Genomic DNA, 23208 nt, shown 5'->3' with positions numbered 1-23208 from the left:
CCACTAGTCACATGTAGCTATTGAGCCTTGAAATCTGGTCAGTCTGAACTGCAATGTATTATACATGTAAAATACATACTAGATTTCAAAGTGTATGAAAAAAGAATATAGCATGCCTCATTATAGTTTTTCTATAGTTATGTGTTCAAATGTTAATATTTTAATATATTGAGTTAAATAAAATGTTAAAATTAGTTTCACCTTATTCTTTTCTTTTTAATATGGCTACTAGAGAATTTAAACATTTTATATGTGGGTCTTAATATATTTCTTTTTTTTTTATTTAAATATATTTTATTGATTTTTTACAGAGAAGAAGGGAGAAGGATAGAGAGTTAGAAACATCGATGAGAGAGAAACATCGATCAGTTGCCTCCTGCACACCCCCTACTGGGGATGTACCCGCAACCAAGGTACATGCCCTTGACCAGAATTGAACCTGGGACCCTTTAGTCCGCAGGCCGATGCTCTATCCACTGAGCCAAACCAGCTGGGGCGGGTCTTAATATATTTCTGTTGGACAGCACTACTCTAGAGAATAGAGGTTTTGTGATCATATTTACTTGGGAAAAGTTGGATATACCATTCCCCTTTGAAGATTTACTATGCAATTGGCATAATAGAAGTACTGAGGAGTCCTGCAAAAATAAAAAAGAGCCTTTTAAAATTTTGCTTAATATTGCATTACCCAAACATACTGTATTATTGGCCATATATGAACATTTTCTGGAACTAGCTATAGAAGTATAGAACTTGCTGATCCCAGTTTGGGGAAACACTTTTAGTTTAATTTTCTTCATTTTACTGATGATAAAACTAAGGCCTGGAGTTTCTCAAATTATATGAACATCTCTTTAGGGAAAGTGCAAGAAAAAATAGACATATTTCTTGGCAGGGCAGCCACTTGTTTTTAGCTCTGCATAAGATCATTTACAATGACAGTAGAGCAGGGAAAATCTTAAATTTACTTTTATTTTGGTTTCCATAAAGATGGAAAAAACTTCCGGTTTTAGAGTTGCAAAGTTCCTTAATATAATTTTGTCATAATATAGGATAATAATTCCTAGCCTTTTTTAGTTAGACTAAGAATCCAAAATGAAAACAAACAAAAACTCCACAATTGTCCCTTCAGGAAATACACACGTGCATACAACTTGTATATGATTTCAGGGAGTCATGGACATTCTAAACTTCTCCATGGACTGCAGGTTAAGAATTATTCTCTTATATTTCAGGGATAATATATTTAAGGCTATTAAGGCAATATATTGTTCTTGAATTGTAATACAAAAACCCACCAATCAATAGATGTTTATTGGATGCCTACTGTGTATATTACACAATTCTGCACTCTGAAGATTTCCATAAGTATAGCATGATGCCAGTACTCACAAGGAATTTTACATTTCTTAAGACGTAAAACATATGAAAAATTTTAACTGGTAAGCAAGACTCTCTTTATCTTACTTTAGAAATATTTATAGAAAAGCCCTGTAAAAGCTTAGAGAAATTGAAACACCCGGTGTACTTGAAAGGTTAGTTCTCTAATGAGCAGTTAAAGAAACCATCATATGCTGGATATGAACAATGTTCAGGGTATCTGTAGGGAAGTGGACATTATTTTAACTTCAAAATGTATCTTGCCGTGATCAATGATTGTTCTGTCTGCTCGCCCTGTCTGGGGCATCTGTGCGTAAGATGCAGAATTCTTTTAACAAAAATGCCGGAAGATGTTCTTTTTATTCAAGGACAGATGCTTTATTTACCCAGGCAGTACTGGCTTTCAGTGTACGTGAACTGAAAGAGATGGGCGCTGAGGATAGTTAACTAAAACCTGATTTGTTAAGACCCAAATCTGATCAGGATTTGCCCCTCCCCTGAAGAGTTGAGCTGCCTTGCCCGTCTTCCAGGGGTGGCTCATGTCCACTAATAGGGCCTACACCACAGCTAAATTACACGAGGACGTTGACATGCTTGTCATTCAAGGCCTTTATATGCTATCACAAACCTGAATCCCTTCTTCTCTACATAGTCTCTCAGTTCCTCTGAACTTGCCACATACTATTATGTCCAGTTTTCCTTGTACCTGGAATTCCTCCTGATTTCATCTTTATCTACCTTTCAAAAATCCTATCCATTCTTTAAAGCCCCAATGTCACTTGTGCCATGCAACCTGCCGTGATCGCTGCCTCCAGATGAGAACACTCCCTCCTTTGAACTTAGGAAGCACATATTCCTATCTCTCTGTGACACTTTGCACAGACTGCCTTGTTTGAAAATTAGTTTTGTTATATATTTTATCACACTGAAGGCCAGGTCTATATCTTGCTCATTTCTGTGTCCCTTAATAGCACTTAGAAGAGTTTGAACTTCATAGTCCTTCAGTAAACATTTGTTGAATAAATGTAAAACCTCAATGAAATTAGAAGGTGCTTAGTATTAACAATAATACTAAGATAAATTTATATTTATCTATAAGAGTTGGTAGAGAGCATCCCCCACTGGGAACACCTCATTTTGGAACTGGGACAAGGTTAGTGGGAAAGGCAGTTGAGTGCAGTGTCTCCCTTGCATGTCTGGCCATTCAGTTTCAGAATTCTTGTTGCGCTAACTACCACTGCCATTTCACCAGTGTCTTAGTTTTCATCTTACCCTACCCACTGTATCATGCCATTGGCAACTGCAAATGAGGTAGAAATTCAAATGAGTTAATGTCTGGATGTGATCATGTAAAATACCAGATTTCTAAAGAGTGATTTTTCCTCCCTTACAGGCATGTAATGAATTCACTACACATGTGATGAACCTTCTCCGAGAGCAGAGTAGAACACGTCCCATTTCCCCAAAAGAGATTGAAAGGATGGTGGGCATCATCCATCGAAAATTTAGTTCCATTCAGATGCAGCTCAAACAAAGCACTTGTGAAGCAGTTATGATTTTAAGATCAAGGTTCCTTGATGCCAGGTATGTAAGGCCACAAATCTATTGCGTGGCTTTCCTCCCCTCCCCACTTTTTACTCCTTGTATGTTATTTCCTATAAAAATGGTTAGTTGGTTTTAGATACTTTGTTAATTTGGCTGTAAGAGCTCTTCTCTAGGATGGACAGGTAATTCGCCTCATGGTGTCTGTGCTGTCAAGCCTCTTGTCTGGGAGTGGTAGTGTATTAGCTTCCAATTTGGTGACATGGGAAGTAGGGTTAGTGCTGCTCCTAATGACTTAGAAGATGTGGCCTTTGAAATCTGATACTAAAAAAGTATTTTTAAGGATAACTTTCAGTCTGGAACTCTGTTTTAACAAAGGCTTGTTTTCTAAGAATTTCTTGATGTTACATTGCTTGTGTACATTATAAGAAAATAGTTGGAAATACTGATGCTCCTAAGAAGGAAGTGGTATTTTAGTTAATAGAGGTGACCACAAAGCCCCAAAGTCTGTTTTTCCAAATCAAGTAAGAAAGCCTATCAGTTTCTCCTGTAAGGATGAAGATTTCCCTTTTACCTGAAGCTTTCGCCAAGTTCCACAGGAATTAGGTGATAAGTTGTATGTGGTGTGTTTGACCTACCAGATAACAGAATAAAAGAATTGTCAAGTTGCTACTGCATGCTGCCTCTGCAGGGTTGCCTCTTGAGCATTGCTAAAGCTTGTGATCAATCTTCAGCTTTGGAAAGGAGTGTCTATTTCATTTGGCTTTTTCGTCCTTGGAATCTGACAGGTGATAATTATCATCCAAATTTTACAGTATCAGAGAAAATAACTAAGTTAGCTTCTCAACTGGAAAACAAGGTGTGTGGAACGGTTCTCATGCCAGAGCTCTTCCTAGAGCCAGATAAGGAACATCTGCCACCTAATTTAACTACCATTTGCTCCTAGTTTAGCAGGTCCCTGTATCACTCCTTGGTCCCTTCTTCTTCTCAATAAGCATTACCTGTGAACCAGGTAGCTATCCGTAGGCTTGACAGTTTCAGTACTTATTCTAGATGTTTTCCACCCTACTCACCGGACCACCTATTCAGAGTGTGCCTCAGAGTACCCCCAGGTCAGGGCTTTGTTTTCTTTTCAAGCCATGCATGACTCCTGCAAAAATGCTAATTGCTGTTCTTGGTATATATCTTCCTCCCCTTCTCTGTCTTCCCTTACCATCTCCCCATCCAATTAATCATCGAATCCTGTTGATTTTAATCCCCAAATAGGTCTTGATTCTCTTCTTCATCCCTTAGGAAACAGTGGTTTAACCTTCCACAGTTTTGAAATAAGAAATTTTAGGTTTGATAACTTGAGATGTTTGGATCAGACCTAGATTTCTTGCTCCCTGGACTCTTCCTTGATGTTTAGACACAGATGACACGCTTAACCTCCCATGTTAGCGGCATCATTGTAACTAGAAGAATCTCATAAGGGTCTACACATTTACAACTGCCTACTGACTGTCTTTTCTGAGTGTAGCATATCACAAGTGAGAAGATCATTAAGATTATTTGGAAGAAAGTTATTTGGGGAAAGTATATTTCAGTTACTAGAGAGTCTGATTTAAGGTGAAGTCTGACAAATGCTAATTTTCAGGCTGGAATTCTTTAAAAACTTAGTAACAAATGGCATTTTTGCTATTTGATGTAAATTGTTAATAAACACTTGGTCTCCTGACATTCTGCCACCTCTCTCCCAGTAAATAAATATTTTCCTCCCCTAGTGTTTCTCTGTGAGCAAATCTTACCTTAGTCTAGGCAGTTGCTTAAACAGACAAATCTAGAAACCCCTGATGTATTTTTTCCCTTACCTTCCTTTTCTGTTTTCTCCACCCATTTCCCCCTCCCAACTCATCATCAAGTCCTATTGCGTTTACCTTTCAAATAGAGCTTGAATCTTTTTATTTCCATTACTCTTACCTTATGCTGTTACCATCATCTCTCAATTTGACCATTGCAGTTGTCTCCTTAAATATATCTGTATTTCCTTTCATGTCCTCCTCCCACTATTAGCAGTCAGAACAAATCTTTTTTTAAAAAAGATTTAAAATCTTTAAATAGCTTCTCCTAGTAAAATGAAATCCAAAAATTCCTTTTTTTTCTCATTAAACTTAGTTATTTTAATGGGTCATGTTGTTTCCATTAAAAAGTACTGATTTTAAAAACTAATAACTTAAAAACTGCCACCAAAAATTCTTATGGGGCTCACTAAGCCTACATAATCTGGCCCCTGCCTATCCTTCCAGATTCATCTCACACATATTCTAATTTTTTTTAAAATATATTTTATTGATTTTTTACAGAGAGGAAGGGAGAGGAATAGAGAGTTAGAAACATCGGCGAGAGAGAAACATCGATCAGCTGCCTCTTGCACACTCCCCACTGGGTATGTGCCCGCAACCAAGGTACATGCCCCTGACTGGAATCGAACCCAGGACCCTTCAGTCCGCAGGCCAACGCTCTATCCACTGAGCCAAACCGGTCAGGCCATATTCTAATTTTTACTGTGATCCAGATTTCTTTAGCCCTTTGGACTTTTCAACCTCTTTTTGGATACAGGACCATTTCCTTTACTCATTTCTCCTCCCTCTATTCTTTGACTGACTCCTACACATTCTCCAGGTCTCAGATTAAATGTCACTTCTTCAAGGAAACCTTTCCTGACACCATAACCTGTTAGGTTCCCCTCTGATACACTCTCATTATATCTTATGCTTTCCCTTCATCATACTTGATATGGTCACCACAATTTGTAATTATTTGTTTCTGTGATACTTGTCTAATATCTTTTTTCCCCCTAACTTTTTACTTTTCACCTTAACCCTCCAAACTCCTATAAACTCTCTGGTAGGTATTATCTGTTTTGTTCCAACTGAATCTTTATTAAATATCTAGAACACATTAGAGCCTTAGTAAATATTTGTTGAATAAATTAAAGAATGAAGTTAATTGTGCTTCACCATTCTAGTATTTTTCTTAGTGATTCTAAATCTTAAAATGCATTGGCTAGTGCTTTGGAGGATGCCAAGAGCATAATTTATAATACCATATTGATAAATTAGGCCCCAAGAATGTTTAAAAATAGAAATCTATTTTTTTTGGTATGATCCTAATTAATATATCTCTCTATGGTTAGTGCTTATTATAACTACAATTCTTTTTGTTTTTTGTCATAGACGAAAAAGGCGTAACTTCAGTAAACAAGCCACAGAAATCTTGAATGAATATTTTTACTCACACCTCAGCAATCCCTACCCCAGTGAAGAAGCCAAAGAGGAGCTGGCCAAGAAATGCAGCATCACAGTGTCACAGGTGAGTGAGGACTTCATGGGTCTGTCTTGTTTCTCCAGTAATATACAAACCCTGTTCTTTCCTCAGAGCATTCTCGCCAAATTTCATATCCAAATGTTTCATCATCAGAGAAGACATAAAGAAAACATATATATTTCCACATTTTTATTCAAGTTTTTAAGTTTAATTTTTTTAAAACCTAAGTGGCAAGGAGACAAGATAGTCACCCACCACCCTAGTGTAAATCTTTGATAGAAAGGACATAAACATGCCATGGGAAGAGATAGTTTAGTGGCATGTAGTCCTACTTTTCCCAATTCAGATGACTGGCTAACGCTTCCTCCAGTGAGAAACCAATTCACTTGTTGCTGAAAGGAAATCTATATATATAAAAGGCTAAGTGTCTCTCCGTTCGACTAGTAGCTATGATGCGCACTGACCACCAGGGAGAAGACGCTCAACGCAGGAACTGCCATAATGCACACTGGCCATTTAAAAATAAATGGCACCACAGACCTGTTGCCAACAAACCAACACTCAGCTTCCCCCAAGTGGGACACAGGACCCGCCACCACCCCAGAGCGACACCCCACCAGATCGCAGCCAACGCTGCCAAGACCCCATGGCGCAAAATACAGGGCCCAGCCCAACCCGGAAACGGTTGATGGTGGGCGCCGGGTAATGACATCATGTAGCAATGCCCAGCTTCCTCTCCCTAGCAGCTAGCCTCCTTGAAGTTTCTTCAGCCCAAGAACCTGACTTGCTTTATAGCCAGGTGCAAACATTTTACAGTTTAACCAAATGTTTGTGAAGCGTTTTGACATGCCTCATCTCATTTGATTCTCACAGAAGTCCTGGAGTAGGTAGAAAGGAGACTGGGTGTAGAATTCTATTTCCTTTTCATTAGTCAAAAAACAGATTTACAAAGTTTAGAAACTTGACCTGACTGAAAAGTAAGAAACAGTGGAACTTGAAAATGACTTCAGGTTTTCTCACTGTGCAGAATATAGTCAAACACTGCTAAAGTTAAATATTTTACCCTTTGTTCTCCCTGCAATTTGTGATCTACAATAATAATCTGCTTCATGTTGATATTTACTGCTGTGTTGCTGACAATTACCTGAAAGAGAAGTTGGGATGCTTCACAGGGCTGGAAAAAGTTTAGCTAAATCAGAAAGCTGGTCTAATTAAGCAAGTTTATTTTTTATTTATGTAATATGTAATATGCTAATTAGACTGGGAGACCTTCCAGGAGACTTTCCAGACGTTCTTCTGGACAAAGCCATGGTGGCGGGGCTGAGGTAGAGGCAGTTAGGGGCCAAGAGGGGAGGGCAGTTGTGGGTGATCAGGCAAGTGGGGGGGGGCGCTGTTGGGGGCGAGCAGGCCGGCAGGGGGGCAGTTGGGGTTGATCAGGCTGGCGGGAGGGGCAGTTGTGGGCGAGCAGGCTGGCAGGCAGAGTGGTTAGGGGCAATCAGGCAGGCAGGCAGGTGAGCGGTTAGGAGCCAGCAATCCCAGATTGGAGAGGGTGCAGGCCGGGCTGAGGGACACCCCCCCTCCCCCGTGCACCAATTTCATGCACCGGGCCACTAGTATATATATAAAAGGCTAAGTTGACTCACGCATGCGTGATACATATAAAGCTCTCTCTGGCGCCGATCGCACACATGTGTTTTGATCTGTCATTGTCAATCGTGAATTTGGTTGACACTTCTATTATAGAAGTGAATAGCGATATTAAAATATTTCTTCTAATTAATTTCCTTTCAATGTGCATGAATCCATGCACCAGGACACTAGTTTCATATAACTCTTTGGTGAAAGCTTTGAGGAATTCACCAAGTACTTTCTTGATAACCTTGCTATTATGATATTTGGGTCCCAGTGATTTCTGTGCTTTCTTGTTATTCATTAAACAGAAAAATTAAGTTCATTCCTTTCACTGTTTTGTATTTTGTTTTAAAGGTCTATTTTTAATAAATTGTAGCCCTGAAGTTGTCATTATCTAACAAAAATACATTTCATTTTAAGCAGGTATACTGATATTTAGATTAAGGATTGGCAACACATAAATAAACAACTGTACCTCCTTTAAAAATAAGTATATCCAATTGGTATTGGCTTGAAAATACAGTTTTATTTAAATATTCATATTGATGCTTATAGATTTTCATTTGAATATTATTTCTTTATACCATGCATATGTAATAGTTACCAACCTGTTTTTGCAGTGGAGCTTAAGGAAAAGCTGACTCTTGCCAGAAATTTCAGTGTTTCCTAGAGGTCACATAACACAAAAATTTTTAAGTAGTTTCTAAATAAATACTCCTGCTCGTGCATCTGAAGTGCAAGATCCTAAAGATCCCCTTCACATTCCAATGAAAGTCAATGTTATTTGAGGGAATAGGGGCTGGGTTGAAGATGTTATCCAGCTCTTGTCTTGTCATTAGTTTCCATAGAACCTCTAAACTTAGATTTATAATTAATATTTTATTTAATATTTATTGTCATTGTCCTATGAAATAGTGGTATTTCTTGATTTTTTCTTTTGTGGGGGGATGGTCCTCAGATTGAAATGGAATATAGTCAATTTGAGTTACCAGCTTATGAAAACATGCATTTTATAAAAGATTACTATCTGGGTTATGTAGTACTCATTGCCACTTGAAATACTAAGGAACAATATAATTTGCTGGATTAGACAGCGCAGGTGAAATTAAAAGTGCACTTATGTCAAGTGGGTGTTTTCTGGTGTGTGTGCATTTCCCCAAACATTAGTGAAAGGATTGGGCTCATGCTGAACACCAGCTGATGCCAAGCCTGGTTTTCTGGCTTTCTTAACAGCATTCTGACTTAGAATTCTAATGTTTGCAGGTCCAATTTAAAATAATGTGTTTTTGTGGTTCCTCTTCTTTTCTTTCTTTTTTATTTCTATAACATACTTACCATTGGAAAATAACACAGATCATACACATTTTTCAAAAACTGAGATGCTCCTGGTTTTTCATTAGTTGGAGTATTAGCATTTTGTGTGCAATGTAGGGTTTGCTTAACATACTGCTGTGTAATAAGTGAGGGAAAAGTTTCCTCTGACTATTCTAAACCAGGGAGGTTTTGCTTGCCTTCTAAAGTAGTATAGGAACCCATTTACCAGTGATTTTAATAAACAACAACTTACTTAATTACTAAATTAATTACTTAATCATTTCACTTGTTTTCTATAGAAAAATGACTTCGTTAAGTTTTGAAATTTTTTTAGTAGATGCTTTAGTGGTAGAAATAACATAGACACAGATATATTACTCTGTCTAAAAAGCAGTTCCTAGTCTTATTTCTCCCAGGTCAGCCTTTCAAATGCAAAATTTCAACGATCAGTTTAAATTCTGATTTTTTCTTCTCCTTTTTACTCTTTTCCTGCCTAAAAAGTTAATTTCCCCTCAACAACTCCTTTACCCTACACCACTGAATGGGAACAATGATGTCATTTTAACTCTTGAAGGCATCAGTTACTAACCTTATAAATTAGTATCCTGCTGAAACCGGTTTGGCTCAGTGGATAGAGCATCAGCCTGCGGACTGAAAGGTCCCAGGTTCGATTCCGGTCAAGGGCATGTACCTTGGTTGCGGGCACATCCCCAGTGGGGAGTGTGCAGGAGGCAGCTGATCGATGTTTCTCTCTCATCGATGTTTCTAACTCTCTATCTCTCTCCCTTCCCTCTGTGAAAAATCAATAAAATACAAAAAAAAAAATTTATTTAAATTAGTATCCTTGCCCTAACCGGTTTGGCTCAGTGGATAGAGCATCGGCCTGTGGACTCAAGGGTCCCGGGTTCGATTCTGGTCAAGGGCATGTATCTTGGTTGCAGGCACATCCCCAATGGTGAGTGTGCGGGAGACAGCTGATCAATGTTTCTCTCTCATCAGTGTTTCTAACTCTCTACCCCTCTCCCTTCCTCTCTGTAAAAAATCAATAAAATATATTAAAAAAAATAAATTAGTATCCTTTTGTTTATATTGTTTAGAAGTTAAAGCAGAAAATGTTCTAGACCTGACATGTTATCTACTTTCTAAAAAAAAAAAAAAATATATATATATATATATATATATATATTTTAAACATTGTTTAAAATATACATCATACTAAAATACAATTAAATTTAAAATCCAGGAATTTTCCCTTAGGAGAATAGTGATTGGAAAGTGGACTGTTTCCTGATCTAAACAATGATTCCATGGGTGTATTAACTTTATGTAAATTTATCAAGTTCTATATGATGTGTGTTTCTTTTTTGTATATATGTATTTTTACTTGACTAAAGTTTACTTACACAACAACAAACATGCCCTCATGGAACTTAGATTTTCCTGGGGGATATAAACAGATAAAATAAGTAAATGAGATGATAAATAAGAAAGTGATAGGTGTTAATGGAGAAAAATAAAGGAAGGGAAAGGGAACAGGAAATTCAAAGAGTGCAATTTTTAATAAGTTATTAAAGAAAGCCCCTCCTAAGATAACATCTTTTAGTAAAGATTGAAGGAGATGAATTAGCAAACCATGTGGCGAATTGGTGAAGAACATTCAGGCAGAGGGAACCGTAAGTGCAAACATCTGAGGTAAAAGTGGCCTGAGCAGGTGGTAGAAATAATAGGAGATGAAGTCAAAGAGAATGTGAGGTCCAAATGATGCAGGGGTTTTATAGACCACTAGAGGCCCAGTGCATGACTTCATGCACCAGTGGGGTCTTTCGGCCTGGCCTGCGGGATCAGGCCAAAACCAGCTCTCCAACATCCCCCGAGGGGTCCCAGATTGCAAGAGGGCACAGGCCAGGCAAGGGACCCCACTGGTGCACGATCAGGGCCGGGGAGGGACCACAGGAGGGCTCCAGGCCGTGTCCGGCCCATATTGCTCAGTCCTGATCGGCCAGACCCCAGCAGCAAGTTAATAGGTTATTAAAGAAAGCTACTGGTCAGAGTGCCTGCCCCCTAGTGGTCAGTGCATGTCATAGCAACTGGTCGACTGCCCCCTGGTGCACATCATAGTGAGAGGTTGAGTGGCCTTAGCATACATTAGCATATTACACTTTGATTGGTTGAACGGACAACCAGACACTTAGCATATTAGGCTTTTATTCTGTAGGATGGTAATAACTTGAGCTTTTAAGGAAAACTGAGGAATGACATGATCTGACTTAATTTTAACAGGGTCACCAAGGCAGCTTTGTTGACAATAGACCCTGAAAGCAAGGGGAAGCAGAGACACCTGGTAGAGTGCCACTGCCTATCACTGAGTAAGATGATGGTGCCTTGGGCCAGGATAATAGTTGTAGAGGTGATGAGAGGTGGCTGAACTCCAGATAATTGTGAAGGATAGCGAGAGGTTTTCTGATAGATTAGATTAGGATGTAAGAGAAGAGAGAGTAAAGGATGACTAATTTTTGGCCTGAGCAGTGGAAGGATGGAATTGTCATGAAATGTGTTGGGGAAGGTTTGGGGAGGAGCAGGTTTTGGGGAGAGAAAGATCTGGAGTTTGGTTTTGGACGTATTAATATATATTGTAGTTTTAAAAATTTACTGTACATTATAATATATAAATAGGCATAAGTAAGTAAAAAATTTACAATTTTTATTAGTCCTACATTAATTTATGCTAATATATTATAAAGATATATATCCTTAATATGGAATTATAGGCAGATCTCAGAATTTGAAATCTCTGCTGTCCTAAGGCTTGGTTTGATTAAGCTGGAGTTCCCCTTTTACATAACACCCTGAAAATTCACAAAAGAAGAAATTATTTCAAATGTCATAAGCCCTGAGAATCATACTTAAATTGTCACATATTCTTAGTTAGTGGAGCAGATATTAATATGCTTTTACTTTTTGGAATAGAGCTAACTTGCACTGATTATTCAAGTTAGCAAGTCACAAAAATCTCCATTGTTCTCCTGATTCCAATTTTGAATTTAAATAATTCTGGCTGTACTTTCTGTGCTAGAAGTTTTTAGAATGAAAAATATTAACTTATTCTTCATTGCTAGTCTAATTGAAATGTACTGTAAAGAAAAGATTGGCTTTTTTTTTAACAGATGAAAACCTGAAATGGTAAGAAGGTTAATTGGCAGCATTAAGATTCATTCTTTCATTCATTCGTTTATTCAGCTAACGTATTTTGGAACCTTTACAGTGGTGCACAAGACGCACTTTTATAAATAGTCTGGTATGAAGAAAAGTGCCTAAAACCCTTACAGATGAGGAGACTGATGTTCACAGAAATTAATGATTTGACAAGAGACACAGGTCTTCTGGAAGGCTGGAGGTTCTTACACAGAGGTTCTTGATAAAAAGGAAGAAACTGGATTTTTACATTTTTCCAGCAAGAGGCAGTGTGATTCCTCTGTCCCTGAGGCCTCAGCTGCAGAGTCCTGGTTTGTGAGGCACAGGCCAGGGCTTATATTACTAAGGCTGCATCATTCCCCCCAGCTACTTCAGAGACTCTAGGCTAGTTAGTAGTCTGAGATCTCCTTACTCATTAAACTTCTTATTCCAAAGCATTGAGTATTCACTAAGCTAATTAAAATTTGTAAGTAAGATTTCCTTATTAAAAAAATGTATTAAAATAAGAAGAAGCCTGTTAAAATAATAATTAGAACAAGGGAAAAGATGACTATCAAATTACAGTATCTTTTTCAGCTATCCATAAAGGCCTTTTCAGTTACTTTAGCGGTATATAGAAGGCAGAAATAGATTGTGCTGTGAGTATGCAATTGGTAAACTGGAGACAAGTTGAAGGAAAATGGCAGCTATTTGTTAAAGTGGTTCTTTCACACTGTCTTAAAAGAAGGCTGCAGACCCTCTGTTCTGTAAAGGCTCTGATTGTGTGTCCTGGTGGAGATGGGATATCATTAAACAGTGTGCAGAGAACAAAGGAGCTGGCTGTAAAAAGATGGGAGCTTTGAGGATGCTATAATGCTGAGTACAGATAAGGAATATCTGCAAGATTTAAAGAAAACAAGGGAAGCCTCTGATATTTTTGTTGTTGTTCTCTACAATCAGCACTATAATTAGCATGGTCCCTAAAGCTTACTCCAGTGATGCCCGGTATTATATTTACTTTACAGTTGACTTTTAAAGGGAATCTCCAATACTCGTTTAACATGATGCCCAAACTAAGGAGAGATAGAGACTGTTTCCACCTTAGGTGTAGTTTTTGAGTTTTTCTATACCATACAGGAAGCCATAATCAGAATCATGGTCCCTCTGGTTTTTGTCCTTTCACCTTCTTTTGCCTATTTTTTCCTTGTGAGTATTCCCATCAGTCTCTCCTTATGCCTGTCCCTGATCATTACATCTCACCTTTCCATGGCCTTGCTTCTGTGAGGCATGTCAGACCAATAGGCCAATATATTAGTCAGGGTCCCAGCAGAAAACAGATGGCTCACGTAAATTAGAATAATTTGAGGAGAGTTTAATAAAGTGACTATGACAGAAGTATAGACAGAGTGTAGGGAAACCACAAAGGATAATACTAGTAATGCTTGGTTCTGTTACCCAACCAAGACGTAGAGGTGCATGGAGAACAGTAACTGAGACCTTAAGTCAAGGCAGTATTACAGTGAGGGAGTCAGGGGAACAAACACTCTGAGACCTTACTTTCCTCTCTTCTCATCTCCTACCAGTGACTTCTTTGGTTAGAAGCCTGAGGGCTTAGAGGTCTGTCTCTGTTGTGTACTAGGCATTGTACTTGGCACTGTGGCAAACAAAGATGAATAAGATAGGGTTCTTTAGCCTTAGAAATGTCAAATATCTTGGGGAAGACAAGCATGTTACTGAGAGGAGACAAAAGTTACCTGGGAGAGTGCACAGGTGCCTATGGGTTTATGTCCTACTGAGAGGATAAGGAAAGTCTTCCAGTTTATTAGCTCTGTGACCTTGAGCAAGTCATTTAACCTACTGTGTCTCATTTCCTCATATATATAATTTGGATAAAAATAGCATGTATTTCATAGGGTTATGGGAAATTTGGTTCAATAAAATATGTAGAGCACCTAGCAGAATGCCTACCACAGAGTAAGAAGATGTAACAATAAAAATGATTATACTATTTCTCTTGCCTTGAATGGCCTAACTCTGTCATTGCTACACAAAGATAGATATCTTATTAATTACTATTCAACGCTCAGTTCTATAACTAAATAATGAATTGTTTAATGCTATTCCCCAAATAGATGGTGAATTTCATGTTGATAGGGACTACAGTCTTATTCAGTACTATATTCTAAACACCTAACACAATGTACAGCACATAGACACTCAATGAATGTTGAAGAAGTCCAGCTTGAGCTTGATTGGGGAAGGTCTGCAATTATGGTATTTAAATATTTAGATGTCTGCAGTTATGCCTGCAATTTTGAGGTTGATCAGTTTACATGCCTGTTTTGCATTAATTAATTAATTTATTCAATGGTATTTATGCAACTAGTGATTTGGTTACTATGCTACATATCACAGTGAGTACAACAGATTTTGTCCTTGTGGAGCTTATTCTAATGAGGAGAGAAGGATAATTGAGATATATAATTATAAATAATAACATATGCAATTATTATGTTACTAGAGGCCTGTTGCATGAAAAGATTCGTGCAATAGGCCTTCTCTTCCCTTGGCTGCCGAAACCGGTTTTCCTCTGGCACCCGGGACCCAGGCCTTCGCTCCAGCTGGAGCCGCCTTCAGGCCTTCGCTGCTCTGGCCGGAGCTGCCTTCAAGCCTTTGCTCCGCCGCTTTGCACCTACGTATGCAAATTAACCGCCGTCTTTGTTGCGGTTAATTTGCGTATCTCGCTGATTAGCCAATGGGAGGTGTAGCGAAGGTACGGTCAATTACCATGATTGTCTATTATTAGATAGGATGTTAGATAGGATGGTGGTAAGTGCTATGAAATGAATTATGGGAGATAAGGAATTCTGGGTTGAGGTATGTGATTAGATTGAAAGATAATCCTAGTACCAGATTGTAAGGTCAATTTTAGGGGGAACCAATAGGATGAGAGTGACTACATAAATTATTGGTATAATTCAGGCAAGAGGTGGTGAAGATTCAAATTAGGCCACTGATAGTAGAAAATAGGGATAGATTTGAAAGTATTTTGTTGGTAGAACTGATATTTTGGAGATTGGGTAAATAATTGGATATGAATTTGAATGTTATGGTAATAAGTGCTATGAAATTAATTATGGAAGATAAAGAATTCTGGGTTGAGGTATATGATCAGAGGCAATCCAATGGCCTGGGCTTGTGATTTGCCCTAGCTAAGCTCTGAGCCCAGGAGTGGAAGGGGGTAAAAGAACTGATGGGCTACCATAACTGGGACCTTGTCAGATGACTGGGCTGAAGATCAAGGGAGAAAAGTTCTAAAGCAGCAGTTCTCAACCTGTGGGTCGCAATCCCTTTGGGGGTCGAACGACCCTTTCACAGGGGTTGCCTAAGACCATCGGAAAACACATATATAATTACATATTGTTTTTGTGATTAATCACTATGCTTTAATTATGTTCAATTTGTAACAATGAAATTGGGGGTCACCACAACATGAGGAACTGTATTAAAGGGTCGCGGCATTAGGAAGGTTGAGAACCAATGTTAAAGTAATATAAATAGTTTCATTTTCTCCCTCTTGATTCCCTAAAGTTAGATATTTAGGAAATATGACCCTGGAGATACTCCAGATTTTTTTAACCAAAACTAAGTTTTGTTATTTGCGTTCCATTTAGGCAGTGGCACTATCATTTCTTATTACTCATTTTGAGAAATTGATACTTTAACTCCAGATGATTGTACTTAGTATAGGAAGATGCAGAAAAGTCACTCAGACTCTACTCCACCATTATTAAGTAGCAGTGTGACCTTAAGCTAATTATTTAACCTGAAGTTTCTATTGTTTGATCTGTAGAATTAGGATAATGATATTTTCATCAGAGGTTTGAGGGCTAAATGAGATCATATATGTTACAGGGCCGGGCATATCATTAGTGCTTGCTAAATGCAAATTTGTCACCCATTCAAACCAGTTTTCTTGCTGGGTATGTTGTGCATACAGAGCCTTGTAAAGGTGCCAAAAGAAAGAGGGAACAGAGGCTCTGCTCTGCCCTCCAGCAAACCAGTGTGCAGGCAGCCCCAGCCCTTCATAGGCTCCACAAAGGTGAGAGCCTGGGGGCCATGGAATGGCCAGGGTTTGGCAAATGGGGTTATGTCTATTTGTCTTTGAATAGACCTACCTACCCTTGTTGTATTTTTTACTCTAAAAATGTATGTGATTTGTTTTTCGAATTATGTATGTTGAAAGGGTAATATATCTTTTGAGGACATTTTAAATAAATTCAGTGAAAATTTCTGGATTTTTAAGAAGAAAACTGGGGTATGTATTTGGTAGGGACTGGTATTTGACTCAATAAGGGTTTCCACGAAACAAAAGGCTTGACTATAGAACACTGAATAAACTTTGATGTTTTCATTTACAGGAATTAGATTGACATGACACTTATCTAGACAAAAAATCTGGCCCATTATTGTTTATTAAAGAGTGCTCTTGAGTTTAGTTCTGGGATGTTGGTGTGTCGCCTGGTAAATGGCTCCACCTTTCAGTGCAGCTGATGGGAGGTAGTTTCACAGTTGAGTTCTCAGTGTTCCAAAATCTGCCAAAGGCTTTCCATGGAGCCTATGCAGGAACCTATTCAGTTGTACACCTAGCACATTTTATTTTTTTAAACGAGAGAATTTTAAAGAAAAGCATCTTTAACTGAAAATATCATCTGTGGTCATTTAGAACTGCCCCTCAGCACGTGTTTTAGGGAGACGAATGGTGTCATCTCTTTTCTATGTGCTGTGGCCGGGAGGCTGACGTTTTATATACTTTTGCAGATGAACCTCTTTGTGAATGTCATGAGTACTTATCAGTCTATCATGCATAGAGTAGAAAGGGCAAAGCCAGACTGTGAGAGTGTCAGTACATTATGGCAATAAAATGTTTCACAGCCTCAAATAAAAAAAATATAGTACTTGACAAGTGAATCTGTTTTAAATTATTTCAAATACTATGGAAACTGAATTTCTGTTGTTCTGTTCTCCCATTAGAAGTGGGTTGTGTTTCAAGTTGATTTTTAAGACAATTGTTAGGAATTTGGAACTTATTTTCTAAAAAGAAAACAGATGATTTGGATTCTTGGGCTAGCCAACATTTTAAAAATAAAAGAGCCAAAATATTTTATTTTTGAAAAGGTAGAATATACTTTTATAGCCTTAGCCATTTAATACAATGGAGAAGAAACAAAATTGAGTAAATATTTTTTGAATTTTTAAAATTAAGAGTATTAATTTAGAAGTTCCTACTAGATAAGGGATAGTGGAAAAGCACAGCAAAGGCTGTGTGACCTCAGGCAAGTTACATACAGTTTCTGACTCTGTTCCTACGTTAGTAACCCTGGGTCTTATCTAAATAAGATAATTGATGTAAAGTTCCTGACACAATGGCTGGCTCATAATACAGTCTCCATCTATGGCTGCTGTTGTAAATATAGGTATAAGTAGGCTATAAACCCAGGTTTCCTACAAATTCTAGGTCCAGTGCATTGTCATGCAAGTGGCTGTCATGTTGGGGCAGGAGTGAGGAGGGACAAAGAGGCATAGGTAATACCAGCTCCTTATGCAGAGGAGTAGCCCGGCAGGTATGTGCAGACAGGAGCTCTATATTCTCCTCTGCTAGGAAGTTTATCATGCTGAGCACCCCCTTTTCTCTCTCTCTCTCTCTCTCTCTCTTTTTAACTTAAATTCTTTATTGTTGAAAGTATTACATATGTCTCCTTTTTCTCCCATTTACTTCTCCCTGCCACTCCCACCCCCCAGCACCTGCCCTCACCCCCCTACTGTCTGTGTCCGTTGGTTATGCTTATATGCATGCATACAAATCCTTTGGTTGGTCTCTTGTCCTCCCCCGCAACCCTCCCCTGCCTTCCCTCTGAGGTCTGATGGGCTGTTCCATGTCCTCATAGCCTTTATCCCACCAGCACTGGGAACATGGACTGGCTCTCCCCAGAATTCAAAGCTCCTGTGAAAAGGGAGACCTGACCTTTGTGACTACAGAAAGCAAGAGGGCTTTGTTGTTGCTCTTTTAAAAAAACACACCTGTTTTTATTGATTCTTTTTTATTTTTTTTTGAGATAGAGGAAGGAAGAGGGAGAGAGATAGAAATATTGATGATAGAGAAACATCGATTGGCTGCCTCCTGCACACCCAGGATTGATCCTGTAACCAGGGCATATGCCCTGACCCGAAATCGAACCAGCGACCTCTTCATCCATGGGACAATGCTCAACCCATTTTGTCACACTGGCCTGGCTATGTTGCTCTTGTTGCTTGTTCTCAGAAAAGGGAGAGGTAACATTTATTAGGTGCCTAGTACATCTCAGGCATAGTCCTGTGTATTTTAACATGTTGTCTCATGTAATGTTCATGACATCCCTGTGAGCAGTAGGCATCGTTATCCCGTCTTGTACATCAGGAAAGGAGAACATTAGATGACATGACCTGACCAAGGTAACACAGGGGAAATCACAGAGCTGGTGTTCACACACAGGTCTGTCTGGCTCCTAAGGCTTTGCTCAGCTGCCGTCTGGAATGCACACATGTGGTTATGTACAGTATGTCCAGCCTTTCTGTCCTAACACTGAGTGTGCATCCTTGGGAGGGCGAGGAGTAGAATGAGATTTGGTTTATTAACACCATTAACATAAAAAATTGAGCAGTCTCTTGCTTCTATCCCTCATTTCAAATTGAATCACATAATGGGGATGAAAACATATTGATTAGGAAGAAACTATTTATTAGAGGTAAAATTGTTTACCATGTAAATATGCTACATGTTCCATTATACCCGACTTGGCATTTCAACATTTCATAATCTGTTGCATTCAATTAGGCACAGAACATAAAGTGTGCAGCACAAGTAAACATGGGAACCACAATCACATATTTTTCTAAGATTTGTGCTTCATAAATTTTTAGTTTGCTAATCTCAATAATGATGTTTTAGTGTCAGCTGCTTCTTTTCCAAACAAGTGCTGATCCTCTCCCCAATGTGTTTTATGCAGGGAAGCAAAACTAAGGAGGAGCGCTAAAGTTCCGCACTTCTGCCTCTCGAAGATTAAGTCTTTACGTAATAATTTTTCTCTTTTAAAAATTTAACATTGTTATTTAAATGATAAATAAGTGTAGTGATAGAATTTGAAATGTAAGATGCAACTAATGCTAATTTAAAAATTGCCTTTCAGTGACAGTACAGACATTGTAGATGGCTTAGCTTTTTAATTTGAGCATGGAGTTTTTCTTAAATGCAAAGCAGTCTGGGAAATTTTAATCACTTGAGATTTACAAAATGTCTGATTTTAATTATTTCAAGAGTTCTTGGGCCTGAATCCCATCCTCCAGATAGAATACAGGAGTGGAATTGCTGGTTCCTGGAGCTGTGTGCGCTGCCCGGGGCCTGGCACTCTCATTCTTAAAGATTGTTAAGTGAGTTCTGCTTTAAAAAGCAGATTGGTTCCCTTTTCCATTGGAAAGTATATTTTTTCTGATTTAAAATATTCCTTATCTGAAATCTCTTTGGATAATACTTGAAAACATACAGGAAAACACAAAAACCCAGGTTTCCTACAAATTATAGAAATTTCTTATAAATCTACTCTAAAAGATTAGTATGTGTTTCCTAGTAATTTTTTCTGTGTACACATGCATGTGTGTATATGTGTACATGTGCCCAGCTATGTATGTCTATGTATGACTATTTTTTAAATTGATTTGAGAGAAGGAGAGAGAGACAGAGAGGAAGGGAGGGAGAGAAACCAATTTGTTGTTCCACTTATTTGTGCATTCATTGGTTGATTCTTGTATGTGCCCTAACCCAGATTAGAACCCCCAACTTTGGCATATCGGAATGATGCTCTAATTAACTGAGCTATCCAGCCAGGGCTATACGTGACTATTTTTACCCCCACAAAGTTCTTTATGCTGTATGCAAAGAAAGAAATTGCCCCTTTCATCCTCTTTATATTATGAATGTAAAATATTCTTCCTAACATGATTTTCAGTCAATGATCATATTCTATACAGAAGTGTTATAAATTAATCTCTTTTTTTAGCTATTAAATGTGGGATTGTAGCAAATCTTTTGGCACATATATTTCTAAATATTTCTTCTAGACAAGTTCTCAGTGAGGCTGAATCAGAGGGTATATACATATTTGCTAGCTTACTCTCTGGAAAGGTTATATTAAATAATAAGTAAACTGTATCTACCCCATTAGGTTGATTTCTCTAATCGGACTGTTTTTTAGCTCCTGAAGCTGGCAGATTTGTTCGTTGTCTAACTCTAAAAAGTCTCTGCAATACATAGAAGTGGTTGCCTGCGTGAGCCCTGTTTTTGTAGCTGAAGGTTTTTACTAGGCACACCCCATCCAAGGGGCTCTCACACAGAGAAGTTAAAATGTAGTCAGAGCTAGTCTGCTCACTTAAGACAGCAGTCTCGAACTGGGGTATAAATGTGCCACAACAGAAGTGAAGATTTTCCAAAGGGGACTAGAGCGCGCCTGGTGTTAGGGTTTCACTGGCCAGCTTTCCTTAGGTGTGTAAGTGCTCCTCCTAAACCCAGGTGCCTCGGAACGCTGCTGTGGTGGGAAGCATGTGTGCGTTTCCTTTTCCCTCCTCCCCTTTCCCATTGGCCTTTTCAACTGTATGAAAGGGATGCTCCCGCCCAGTACAATGGCTTATTGCCCCGAAGCGTGGGAACTTCTCCAGTGCCCAGCAAGGGATAATATGAGATATCATATTATATCCAAACCTCCTTCAGTCAGCATTTTATAACTCCACACCTCTCTGATTAAGAAATGCATGTGTAATAAAACCTTACTTTTGATGGGCAAAATAAGTTTTTATCAAAACAAGTATTTGTATTGCTTTGATCAATTTTAGATTAACTGTAATGATAACTTAATCCAAAAGGATATGTTAAACATGTAAAGCCTTATAATTATAGGAAGTAACATTTAAAATTTTCAATTTTCATATATTTCTATCATAGAGCATTAAAATATATTGCATTAAGATAATATGGGAGGGAAACGAAATGAAAATACTCTTCTAAGAACAAAAAAGAACACAAAATTTTTAACTGTTAAAGAAAAGCAAGTTTATGTATTTTTAAAATGGATGGTGGATATCAAATTGCCTTCCTACTTAGATTTGGTTGGATACATTTTAAAGAACAGTGTTACTGTTTTATTTTAAAATGTCAACATTCATAACAAACTGAAATAACATTTTTTACAGCTACATAAACTTATAATGAAAAATTATAGACGCTAACTTTAAAAATGTGCAAAGGAGGAAAAAATATGTGAGCCGGTACCTGATTTTTCAAAATTTCTTTAGGGAGTTTTCCAGCAAGAGATGTGTAGACCACTGATACAGGACAGGCTCCTGGATGGAAAAGCTGCCTCACCTGGCCTCAGGTGGCCTCACCAGAACCCATTCCCACTGCACTTCTAGAAACCTCAGGCTCAAGCGCAGTCTTCCTGCTGCTTAGCTGGCACTTAACTGAGCCCATGGCGGGCAGGAAGGGTATGAGACAGCCTGCAGAGCCCTCCTCAGGCTTTCCCTTGCCTAGAGCACTCTCCCCAGTCCTGTTCCTTAGCCAGAGCCGTCAGTCCTTCAGGTGCCTTTCATCTTGCTCATCCCCAGATACTCATGCGCGCGCCCCCCCCCCCCCTCACCTCTCACTGCTCCCTCCTTCTCCCTCACAGAAATGTTCCTCACTTGTTAACCCTCCACTCAGATGTCACCACTTCCATGTCAACACTCCTCGATTCTCCTTTCCTCTTTCCCTTTAGAATGGTTTCTCCTTCCTCTTTCACTACAAAGGGGGATTTAGGTGTTAAGAAGGGAAAGGGGAATTAAGTTAGAAAGTAGGATAAGTCTCTGGGATCTTGGAGAGGTCTAGGGAGAGGAAAGCAGCAGCCTATGTTTTTGGTTTGTTTGTATCAACACAGCTTCTAGAAGTTTGTACTTCTCAAATGTGGAGTCTCAATAAAAATGCTATTGAATTGAATTGAATTGAACCGAAGCTAAGTCCAGTTCAAGTTCCATCTTACCTCGGGAGTCTGCTCTGATTTCCCAGGCCTGCTGGGGCTTCTTTTCCTCCACTTTCCTGCTGCACTTAGAATCTGTACTCTACAGCTTGGTGTGTGATCATTACTGCCCTGCAATGTTTGCTGACTATTTTGTGTGTCTAGCATTGCTTTCATAATAACCATATTGTAAATTTGAGGCAGGAAGAGAGGTCCGTGTTTATTTTTTCATCTCCCCACGGCACATAGTACTGTAAGCAGGTCCTTGAATAACATTATTTTGTTCAATGTCATTTTGTTATTACATTGAGATACCATAGGAACTTAAATCTTGTTTATATCAATTAATCTAGGGTAAAGTTGGTTTTATTCAACGTTGTTTTGCTTAAAGTCACAGAACCGGTCGACAACCTAAAGTGAGGCCTTCCTTACTGCATTGGCCATAACAGATACTCAGTAAACATATCCCAACTGATTATACAACAGGAAAAAAGGGTGATGGGAAATCCTGAGGTTGAAATCTGGATCCATTATACTTTGCCCTGTGATTTTGGGCAATTTGTGTATAGTCTGGATCGCTTGTTTCTTCATTGATAAAACCTGGGTGGTAGTAGTAGCTAATAGTTATCAGGTAATCACTGTGCCAGAATCACTAATGCACCCAACAATTCGATGAGGATGATACTGTATATGAGAGGAGACACAAATAATTAGAGTAACCTGCCCCAAATGCTCAGAGTAAGGGGCAGAATGTGGATTTGAAACCAGACCCTGAGTCCCAAGCACT

The 23208-nt window shown here is 38.6% G+C and overlaps 1 protein-coding gene across 2 annotated transcripts in view; it reads left to right on the top strand.

Moving 5' to 3' along the window:
* PBX3 (PBX homeobox 3) overlaps window positions 1-23208 on the top strand; it is a 192721-nt gene that overhangs the window by 157697 nt on the left and 11816 nt on the right. For both annotated transcript variants that reach the window (XM_070430659.1, XM_070430661.1), the window contains exons 4-5: window positions 2774-2964; window positions 6138-6273. In XM_070430659.1, coding sequence (XP_070286760.1) covers window positions 2774-2964; window positions 6138-6273 — 327 coding nt within the window. The remainder of the gene's footprint in view (window positions 1-2773; window positions 2965-6137; window positions 6274-23208) is intronic.

The sequence above is a fragment of the Myotis yumanensis genome, unplaced genomic scaffold, assembly GCF_028538775.1.
Source record: "Myotis yumanensis isolate MYYU_CA2020_CCGP unplaced genomic scaffold, mMyoYum1.0.hap1 SCAF_12, whole genome shotgun sequence".
Lineage (NCBI taxonomy): Eukaryota > Metazoa > Chordata > Mammalia > Chiroptera > Vespertilionidae > Myotis > Myotis yumanensis.
Note: the sequence above shows the minus strand (reverse complement) of the source record. Positions and strands in the feature narration are given on the sequence as shown.